Source organism: Wasmannia auropunctata, unplaced genomic scaffold, assembly GCF_000956235.1.
Source record: "Wasmannia auropunctata unplaced genomic scaffold, wasmannia.A_1.0 LD334196.1, whole genome shotgun sequence".
Lineage (NCBI taxonomy): Eukaryota > Metazoa > Arthropoda > Insecta > Hymenoptera > Formicidae > Wasmannia > Wasmannia auropunctata.
Window position 1 is genome coordinate 1 of NW_012028694.1, and position 11081 is coordinate 11081.

At 43.4% G+C, this 11081-nt stretch overlaps 3 protein-coding genes across 4 annotated transcripts; 2 read left to right on the forward strand and 1 right to left on the reverse strand.

Moving 5' to 3' along the window:
- The first annotated feature begins 927 nt into the window (after positions 1–927).
- On the forward strand, positions 928–6316 carry LOC105459310 (protein brunelleschi). The gene is made up of 13 exons (XM_011705234.1): positions 928–1046; positions 1141–2205; positions 2365–2638; positions 2716–2914; positions 3282–3493; positions 3579–3777; positions 3862–4276; positions 4365–4585; positions 4670–5030; positions 5151–5307; positions 5377–5554; positions 5747–5970; positions 6059–6316. The coding sequence occupies exons 2-13, from the start codon at positions 1268–1270 to the stop codon at positions 6248–6250; spliced, it is 3570 nt and encodes a 1189-aa protein (XP_011703536.1). The 5' UTR covers positions 928–1046; positions 1141–1267; the 3' UTR covers positions 6251–6316.
- Positions 6317–6403: 87 nt separating this feature from the next.
- Positions 6404–8624, reverse strand: LOC105459311 (ATP-dependent DNA helicase PIF1). 2 transcript variants are annotated; one of them, XM_011705236.1, is made up of 2 exons: positions 8588–8624; positions 6404–8376 (listed from the first exon to the last, which is right to left on the reverse strand). In XM_011705236.1, the coding sequence occupies exon 2, from the start codon at positions 8349–8351 to the stop codon at positions 6474–6476; it is 1878 nt and encodes a 625-aa protein (XP_011703538.1). In that variant the 5' UTR covers positions 8352–8376; positions 8588–8624; the 3' UTR covers positions 6404–6473. The 2 variants fall into 2 exon arrangements, with proteins under 2 accessions (XP_011703538.1, XP_011703537.1); XM_011705235.1 differs by lacking the exon at positions 8588–8624 and adding an exon at positions 8456–8527.
- Positions 8625–9193: 569 nt separating this feature from the next.
- On the forward strand, positions 9194–10843 carry LOC105459312 (UPF0553 protein C9orf64 homolog). Its single transcript, XM_011705237.1, has one exon. The coding sequence runs from the start codon at positions 9622–9624 to the stop codon at positions 10633–10635; it is 1014 nt and encodes a 337-aa protein (XP_011703539.1). The 5' UTR covers positions 9194–9621; the 3' UTR covers positions 10636–10843.
- The last annotated feature ends 238 nt before the right edge of the window (positions 10844–11081 follow it).

An 11081-nucleotide genomic window follows, 5' to 3' on the forward strand; every position in this document is an offset into this window, starting at 1 on the left:
CCGCTGATTGACTGAAGATTAGGAATGTAGGAAAGTAATAATTGAAGTAATCTTTGATATAGTTAAAATAATAAGATTTAATTTTCGTTTTATAAAAATACATATCTCTCTCATACATATGCACACATACAAAATATTATATTATTTAATGTGCAATTATAAGACGTATAATAACACAAGGTAATGCGTCAGCAATGCTGCTAGCAGTGCCTACCCGTAAGCGCAAAATGTATAGGAATGACATAAAAGACAATTACGATAAATGCGAAAATAATATATAAGATGTTGCAATATAAAAATGACGCGGTTAAAAATAACTTAACGCATAACAATATATATTAAAAACAGAGACAACTGAATACAAAGTACAATGATTAATATATAAGATAAGCAAAAAAAAAAATATTCTTGCATATTTTATTGTACGTACATATAAACATGTACGTTTTTCATACGTTTCACTTCAAGCTCGCGTTTTAATTAAATTTTGAATTCTTATAAATTGAAAATATTTTGTTATTTGTTTGTATAAGAAAATTCTAAGTTAAATAATATAATTTTATAATATAATATAATATACAATAAAATATACAATATAATATAATACAATATAATATACAATAATAATATATATAATAAATTGAAAAAAAATGCCAGATAGTATAAATAATTGTATTTAAAAAGATTTTTACTTTTAGGCTTCCATCAAGAAATATTTAAGACAACATTATTATTATTATTATTATTATTATTACACAGTTATATTTTACACATATAAGTTATATACTATATAGCATATAATATATGTATAGTTATATAAGGTGGATGTAGCACGGATGTAGCACCACAAATTGTATGTATCTGCGGTGTAGAAAAGTGAATGTTGCAATGTAGTTTACACCACTTCTGCAGGTGGCATTAGTGCACAACGGCTTTTCTAGGTTACAGGCAAAAGGTCGTCATGCCCATCATGTCCTCTCTCAGGTGTCTCTCTATGTCTACTGTTTATTGACACATGTCTACTGTCACTGCTGTTTCCCTGTCAGGTGAGGCGTTCCTGGCGTTCTCAGGTTTCTCTCTGGCCGCCGATGCGACGGTTTGTCGGTGTTGTTATGAACGGAACAAATTTTATTTACATAGTCCGAAGCACCGCGCGTTCTCGCCCTACTCGACGACAACGTGGAGAGATGACAGGATCGTTGGCCGAGCTGAGGAGCGTCTAGATAGCCAAGGTCCGAGATACCCTCGAGCGAAATCGATGGCATAAATGCGCTCGGCTATCAGCGTAATCCTGTCGAGTCCGGTGCCCGACAACAAGATGTCCCATCCCGATTATGAGCAGACCGCCCACGATCACGCCGCCCTGCTGCTGTTGCTGCGACCGGTCGGCACGCAGATCAAGCCGAAGACGGTCAGTAGGTTATGCGAACGGATCGTCAAGGCTGGCAGCCGATTCTCCGTGTCCGACTCCAGCGGCGGCACGCGGGAGATCCTCGCCCGATTCGTCCGGGAGCATCCCGTGGAGAACAACGACTGGGGGGACTTTCAGACGCACCGGCGGCTGCTGGGCCTCATCACCTTCGGCAGATACGACAATCAGACGGAGCTGAACGAGTTGTGCCGGGTGCACGAGACGTTGAAGGTGAAGTACAGCAGCACCCTGTACGACTCGCGTGCCATCCTCTTCGGGCCCGTCGAATCGAACGGCCGTCACGAACCACCGCCGGGCTACACCACGCCTGGCAACTTCAAAACGCGGGCGATATTCTACGCGGACGAGGCGTGCCCCGATCTCGAGACGCAGACAGCCGAGTATCTCAATTTCCTGTTCTGGATCCTCGAGTCGAAGAGGCTGGAGCGCTCCCGGGAGAAGATAGATCGCGTCTCCCTTCTGCTGGCTCCGTTTGAGAAGAAAGACTTCATCGGGCTGGACCTCGAGTCCAGAAATAACAAGAAGAGATGCGTGGGTCGCATGACGAAGCATCTGGGGGATTTGTGTCTTCAAGCCGGACTTCCAGCCGACGCCCTGAACAATTACAATTCCGCCGCCAACATTCTGCAAGCCGTCAATGATTGGCTGTGGCTGGGAGCGGCGTACGAAGGCCTCTGTGCCACTTCTGTCTTGGTTCTTTATCCCAACATGTGCCGAAGTCTTCCACTGCAAAGAAACTCTTCCTTGCAAGAAGGAAGTCCAAGTAAACAGAGGTATGGATGATCTTTGAGCAAAGTTATTTGATACAAAATGTAAAACCATCTCTTTTCGTAAGTTTTTATGTAGTTAAAGCATTAAAATATCTTCTGCACTTTTATTAGAGAACCTGTTTCAAGGATATGAGAGTTAATCAGTCATTCATCATTTTACAGACGAGGATCGCAGGCTCTTACAGTTTTGCCAGCTCCGCCCAGTATAGACATGGTAAAGGCCAGCATGCCGCATATTTTACTACCTGAGGAAATATCTAAGAAATATCGTGAGGCTATAGTACATTACAGTAAATACCAATACGCAGGTATAATTGAGACTGAGGCAAGTTTCAAAGCCACGAGAATCTCAATAGAACAGAACTGCACCTTGCAAGCCGCATCATATTTGAATAATGTTGTATTGATTAATTTGCCACTCAGCGAGCAGGAAAAAGTATGTAGTATTAACGTAACGCAGAGAACTTCAACGTGTAAAGCTTATCAGGGTGTTACATGGATCGGGTATTTCAGATTGATCGATTCACTACATTATCAGATCTATATACGAGCTTTGGTTTTGATAGAAAGGCGTCATTCTGCTTGCGATTGGCAGCCACTCGTCATGTATCGCAAAATAATCCCAATCCAGACTGGCAACAATGTTATAATTTGATGCTACAAGCCACATCTGGATTTAAATTATCCTTGGATCCCGTTGACATACCACCAGGTCACTGCATTTACATTGTATATAAATTTCATAGAATTTAATATTTTAAATATATTTTTATATACATCAATATTTTTGTTTCAAATAAAAAAATATATGTGTATTAAAATTTTTTTTAAATGATATGTGGTAAAGAAATATTTTTAATATAATTTTATTTTTGTTTTAATTGTTTTGGTTAAAATTGTATTATTCTCTATATTATTCTCGTATTATTTTTATATACATCATATTTTTGTTTCAAATAAAAAAATATATAAGTGTATTAAAATTCTTTTTAAACGATATGTGTTAAAGAAATTTTAATATAATTTTATTTTTTGTTTTAATTGCTTTGTGGTGGTTAAAATTGTATTGTTCCTCACAGATGGACAAAGAGGATGGCCGGCTATACAGATCCAAATAATAAATGAACTTGTTGCCGCTGCAAACCGAATGGGTAATCCGGCACTTGCTACGAGGCATCTGACGTTTTTACTTCAAACAATGTACAATCATCTAACGCTTACCGAACGGAAGGATATTGCGCTGCAGTTGCAAAATGTATCTCAACAGTGCGAGGGTGCACCAGTCCCCCTTGTATGTTAAAAAAAATTAGAACAATGCGAATAATATGTTTTATATGATATGTCTCATATAAAATAAACAATGTCTTTTGCAACAGGTTTTAGATTCTGGTACCGTTATACCACCGGCTAATTTGTTAAATATACCAAAAACAAAATCGTTTACTCTGAAAAACATGCAGCCGCACTTACAGCCTCAAAAGATAGAAAGGGTAAAGGAAGATCATGGTCCATTTTTATTTACGCCAATTAATTTCGGATCGTTGGAGCGCAAAAACACTTCGAAGAGCAAAGTCGGTATGTGCATACCCAAACGTTAATTGTTACCAGTTTAATTAGTTTAATATCGTCCATAAAACAATAAACTTTTTGTTACAACAGATTATTTGTGGGTGGAAGGAGATATCTGTGAGGTGTCGATGCAGCTCTTAAATCCTTTACCGTTTGAATTACACGTGTCTAACATGAGACTTTTGACAAATGGCGTGGTATTTGAATCGATACCGGAGAGTATCAGCCTGCCTGCCGAGTCTGGTCCGATTGCGGTCACGTTGGCGGGTAGACCCAAGGAGGTTGGAGATTTAGAGATACTCGGATTCAGCACGCACACATTGGGAGTTAAATCCAACTGTAGATTGAGATACATGGAGGGTATGTTGCATCCTCAATACACCGTCGAAGTCATTCCAGCCTTACCGAGAATCGACGTCGCGACGAGTTTGCCTCAAACTGCCAGCTTGAGTTCCGGCGACAATATCGTTACCAGCGCGAGTATATCGCTCTACGGCGGTGAGAGGTTTGTACAGTATTATACTATGAGCACTACAAAATTCTTTCGTTAACACTAATTTTCATGCAAAAAATAATTTCGTTTACATTTGCAGCGCCGGGTGTACCGTGACAATAACGAATGCTGGGCAGGTGCCTATTGAAATGGTCGAGTTATCAGTACAGTCCGCTTTGGATGCCGTAACTGAAAGTAAGATTTTTAAATGGAGCGATGAGAATCTGATGACACAACTGCCTTTGCAACCTGGCAGCAGCGCGAGTCTTACCTTATATCTGTACGCAGCAACGGATTTTGTAGCACCTTCGATTAGAAATGGTAATATAATCGTCAATTATATTTTTGTGATAACGTAATCTTTAAATTTTAGCGCCTTCTTTCTCAACAATTTATTTTTTTCAGATGTTACTAGCAGTACCTGCCTTAGTCAACCGAGCAGCCTAATGTCGCATTCAGGCCACAGTTCTTTACCGTCTAGGCTTAGTTCTCCGTCTCATCATACGAAAAGACAATCCGAGCTGACCTCTTCCTTCAGATCGGGAGTAAGCTCGCACTCCGGCCATTCTTCCTTAGCGAGCACGCGCTTGTCGAAACTTGCAGTACCTTTACACACGTCTAACATTATTGAAGGTCAATTAAGAATTAAGTACTCAGGAGGTGCAGGCTTGTTAACTGGTTATTGCAGAATTTCGTCTGTTTTTGTTACCATTGAAATGCTACCCAGTGTGCAGATTACTAATTGGGACGTGTTGCCGGCCGAAACGTAAGTTGCAAAAAAAAACGCAGTTTCATAAAATAATATTTATTCATATAATTTGCTAATCTTACATGCTATCAAACACATATTTGATCTGATAAAAATTTTCCCCCCAACAATTTTCAGACCATTGCAATTTTATCTCGTGCTGGACGTGACAAATATGACGAATCACGAAATGGAATTACACTACACGCAAAACAAATGTATATACATGGAAGGTAAAGAACCGTGTAGAATTCCCGTTCCAGTCGACCGATGTCCGCTTAATAAATTATCTCTGGTAATAATACGGAGTGGCCTATTCGAACATACTGTAATGCAATATTATTCTATCGTTTCGCACTTGTAGCTAAATGGCGCTGGTGATACGAGTGAACTCCAGAAAATATGTGCCGAACACATAGCTTCGTTGGTCGATCTGCGCTGGCAATTGTTAGGCACCGAGTCAACGGGAAAGGCAACTCTCTCCGGTATCACTCTAACTCAAGATATGTTGGATCTCGTGAGAATGAGTCCTCTGCAATGGGGTGCGTATACATTGTTTATACGTGTGTATGTGGGCGCGCGCACGCGTATAAAGTCGGTTCTACATTAATTGCATCGCACCGAGCTTAATTGAATCTCAACTGGATCGCAACGTTTGCGACGCTGCGATGCAACTAATGTAGAACCCAGCTTGAGACACTCAAAGTTTCTAAAAAAACTCAATCATTTTCCAGACATAACGATCAACGATATTATTGTAAAAGCACAAGAGGAACTGTCGTGCGCTTTGGGTGAATGCATCAGCGTTGGTGTGGGAGTGTGCAACGCTCTGGAACATCCTCTGAGCGATCTTACGTTGTCCATTAATTTCTATCAGGACCATCACAACGGAGTGAATAATTATCAATTGGAAACAAGGTTATCCATAGCCGGAGCAAATAAAGTTATGCTGCCTACTGTAAGTACTCGCAGCTTTCGTAAATACAATTTGTAACTGTATACGCATGCGTTTTACGTTTCCTATTTTGTCATGAAATAAATAACAGTTACAGGAATACGGCAGAGCCTATCACGAATGCCGTGTAGTGTTTTTCACTGCTGGTCAGTACAAAATAGATATTCAATGTAGTAGCAAAGAATCCGCTCCAAACTCTCCGATACTTTATTCGGAGCTTCTAAATGCAGGGCATACATGGCGTTATATACCGCCCATCGAAATAACTGTCGACGATTATTAATATCGATATAAATATAAATGTAAATCACTGTCTACACCAGTAAATTGTAATATTTGTAAAAAAAAATTTAAAAAATCGTACTAATTATAAACATAAAAATAAAGAAGATATTTAATTTAATGAAATTAATAATTGTCGTGTAATACTTATTGCATGTGTCAGATACAAACTGTTTATTTCAAACAAATGATATATATGTGTAGGCTATAAAAAAATATAAATATTATCTTTTATTTCCCTCCAGCTTAATTTTTTTCTTTCCCAGAGGAATCATTTCCATCTCTTGTAAATTCCTCCTGAACTTTTTATAGAATTCGAGCACGGCTGTGTTAGCCCATACCTGTTGGCTGTCGAAATCCAAGACTCGTAAACTCTGTAAGCTCTGAGCTCTCGAAAGCGCTACGTAAGATTGACCGGCGTCAAATACTCTCGACAGGCACATTTCCACGCAGTCTAAAGTCAAGCCTTGGCTCTTGTGGATCGAAAAGGCCCACGCTAATTTTAAAGGGATCTGCTTTCGGTGTATAACAGCGCCGGAACTAGTTCTAATAGCCCATTTTTCCATCTTCGCGGCATAATGAGTTCCCGATCGCAACTGAATCACCGGTATATCGTTTTTAAAGTCTATAACGACACCTCGAGCCCCGTTCACCAATCCACTATTAACATTTATATTTTTCAGCAGCATAACTTGCGCGCCAACTTTCAGTATCAATTTACCAGGTATGGGCAACTGCTGGTCCAACATGTTTGTCATAGAGCTATCGGAATCTAACGCCGTGTACGCTTTACTCTCGCCTTTAAGTTCATTCAATTGAAACTCGTTAATTTCATCGGCCTCCTTCACGTGCGAACATAATCTAGTAGCTAACACTCCGTTACTCTCAATCCTTTGCTTCGCCGTTTCCTTCAAAACGCCTACAATATCATCCGTGACTCTACCTATCCTAACGCTATTCAATACCTTCACAAACGCCTCGTCCTTCTGCCGATGGACGGTTCGCAATTCGAAATTGAAGTGAACGCACTTCTGCCAGGCCTCGCTCTGAAAACAAAACTTCGCCTTGTCATTGGTCTTGGACACGGGCGGTAACTGAAAGAAGTCGCCGCACAGGATCAATTGTATCCCTCCGAAGGGTCTTTCGGACCTGCGCACGTGTCTCGCCACCTCCTCGATCTTGTCGAAGAAATCGCCGTCCACCATTGAGATTTCGTCTATCACCAAGTGCTTCGTCTTCCGCCACGTCGCGGCTGTGGACGGACGGGAGGCCAGCTGGACGCATCTCTCCTTGGTGCCGGTGCCCAGACCGACGCCCGCGAACTGATGCAACGTGATTCCGCCTATGTGACAGGCCGCCACTCCGGTGCTCGCCGTGGCCATCGTCACATCCGGCGGGAGGGCCGAGATTATCTTCCTCAACAGGAACGACTTGCCGGTGCCCGCGCTGCCGGTGAAGAACACGTTCTTACCGCCGAGCACCGCGTTCAGGACTCGAGTCTGCTCGTCGGTCAGCTCGCCCGACGTAGGATTCTCGTACAGCTTCTTCGCCGCGGGTACTCTAGGAGCGTCGTCACCGAAGTGTTTCCGCTTCCTGACCACGCCCGGCGACGGGGTGGTGACCGTCGCGCGTGACACCGTCAGGGCTTTCTCCTTCGCTCTGTTGATCTCTGTGCTGGTGGCCGGACTGACATCCTCGGCACCGCCCGGCTGCACGTTCGCGAGGAACCTCTCTCGCAGGGAATCCTTCGCCGGGATCTTGCCGCCCTCCTGACCCGTCAGCTTGACGAATATCGTCTTCAGGAAACTTATCAGCTGGGAAGAGGGTGCGTTCGACAGGAACAACGTGCAGTTCTGCTCCCTGAACTTGATGGACGCCTTCCCCTCGGTCATGAATTTGTTGAACACCGATATACCTCGCAGCGGCAGCTTCGTCAGCACGTTCGCCTTCTCGGCGCGTATCTCCACCAGCATGTCGCGCTGCTGATCCCGAGTCAGACGCAGCGACGCCGTTCGGTGGGTCGCCTTTCTCTGGATGGATCCCTGCGCGTTCAGCCATTCCACGGCAACGGTGCAGGTCAACGAGCAGCCGTCGGAATCCATGTCTTTCACGAGTACGATCGTAGTCCTGAAAAAGGCAGTCGGCTTGACAACAATTTTAACGATAGATAGCAATATTCAGTGGAAAAATCTCAAATTCTTGTCACCTGAACGCGACATCGACATGAGCAAACAGACATGAAACCGCGTGAAACGCCGGTCGGCCGGTAAATAAACCGGAAAGCGCGCGCAATATCTTAACGCAGGCTGTGTAACCTTAAAAGTAGATAAGGACTTACTGGACACAACTAGCGAGCGAGTTCTCTTATTGGCGTATGTATACGGAGTGCGTTCCGAATTTCGAAATGTATTGAAAATCTATAGTTCACGTCACGTGTGCTGTAGATTTTTAATTGTTATTGTTTTTGTGCCGTCCCATGACAGAGATTTTTCACATAACGCGTATTGCGTAACCAATCAGAGGCGTTACGCGATACGCGTTACATGAAAAATCCCTAAAAGTATCCGGTTCGAATCTTTGCTAAGTGGGGTTTGAGTCTCCGCTAAGTGGGCTTCGAATGCGGGCGCGCTATAAGTGCAGCGGGTGAATAAACGTAAAGTTTGCTCGGAATTTGGCTACAATTTGTAGCAAACTTTACGCCAAGAGTTTGCACGGACGGACTAAATGACGGGGTTCGAATACAAGTACGGGAGCATAAATGCCTCAAACCCTACTTAGCGGAGACTCGAACCCCACTTAGCGAAGACTCGAACTTTACTTAGCGGAGACTCAAACCCCATTTAGCGAAGCTAAATAAATAAAGCTTCGAACCTCACTTAGGGTGCCGTCCCATGACAGTAGATTTTTGGATTTTTTCATGTAACGCGCGTATCGCGTAACCAATCGGAAGCGTTACGCATTTTCTGTTACGCAAAATTAATTTCCACATCAAAGATTAGATAGCTGCGTACATGATATATCATTATTGGTTATATATAGCCAATCATATCTTTATATTATTATTGAATTATTACTTCTGACTCGGAAAATGTTATCAGATTTTCAGAATGTTATTAGATAATATCATATCTTGCTGAAGCACCTGGAACTCCTGGAAGAGCGCGAAATCGATTAGCTAAAGATCGCGTTCTAATCGCTTTGAAACATTATTCGCGTCGACTGGTAATCTGCCGGTGTCAGTCGTGGTCAGCCGGCATTTTAGTGGAGCGAGGAACGAAGCTTTGTCAACAATTGTCAAATAGATAAAGACGATCGTCACTCGCAGAATAGCTCGAGACAAGTCAATTGGCCAGCAAAAAAATTCCCGACATCATGGTCCTGATGCCGAAGGAGTCCGCGAAGCTGGTCGCCGGCTTGGCGAAGGTTGTGTTCATCGAGGAGGCGGGCGTGAAGAAGCTGGCACTGGCGGTCCTCGACGGTCTGAAAACCGGTAAGATCCGCGAGGGTAATTTCTCGCAAATCAAATACCATCCGAAACCCGATGATCCCAGGGCGGCGGACTGGATATTCGTGCTGGACACGTTGAACTTCTCCTTCTGGACGGAGACGGGCGCGAAGAAGTGGCGGGTCAACGGTGAGACCGGCTACTTCGCGTTCTGCGCCGCCGTTAGCCGGGCGATTGACCAGGGGAAACCCATGTGGGATCCCAAGTATTACTCGCGGATAACGCAGCAGGACGCCGAGGTGATTTTCCGCGGCGACGACGACGAGGTCGGCATTCCGCTTATACACAACAGAGTCAAGGGTCTGCGGGAGGCCGGGAAGGTTCTGCTGGACAAGTACAAGGGCACGTTCGCGGAGTGCGTCAAGTCGTGCGAGGGCTCCGCGAAGAAGCTGCTCCAGCTGATTGTCAACGAGTTTGAGTCGTACCGGGACGAGGCCGACTACGAGGGCCACAGGATCAGCATCTACAAGAGGGCGCAGATACTCGTCGGCGACATCTGGGCCTGCTACGAGGGACGCGGGCTCGGCGAGTTTCGCGACATCGACAGCATCGCGATGTTCGCCGACTACCGTATCCCCCAGGTGCTCGTGCATTACGGCGCTATGCGCTACAGCAACTCGCTCATGAGCAAGCTGAGGTCCGACGAGCCGTTGAAGCAGGGCAGCAAGGAGGAGGTCGAGATACGCGCCTGCTCGATCGAGGTGGTCGAGCGGGTGTGCGACGAGGTGCGAAGATTGATCGCAGCCGATTCGAAATTGGACTTGAATCCGACGGATGTCAACGCGATCGTCATCGATCACTATCTGTGGGACTATCGGCGACAGTACGCGGAAGAACTGGAGCACATACCGTTCCACAAAACGAGAACCATATACTATTAGAGGATTGCGCAGGACGCACAAAAATATCGCCTGTCGAATGGAAAAGTCGAAAGTTTTCATATACTTAATTCCAGAAATTAAATTACATCCTGTTCCTCTTCAGCTAATAATTTAATATATTTTTGTACTGAATTATATGTAAGAAAGCGAGACGAAATGGAATAAAGTTTATCACATGTTCCAGGATAAACAGCTCTTTCAAACGTTATATAACGCAAAAATTTAATTATCAATTACATAATTGTTGATAAGATATCAAGATGTCACACATTGCTACATGGTATATATATATTATCGCGAAAGAGAGAGAAAAATATAATACAGAAGAACAGAATTTGAATCACCAAACAAGTGAATTGTTTTATTAGAAAATCTATTATTTTGTTATAACAAGAATAAAAATTATCAAATTATAAATTTGCCGATATACTGTAATCACATCTCTA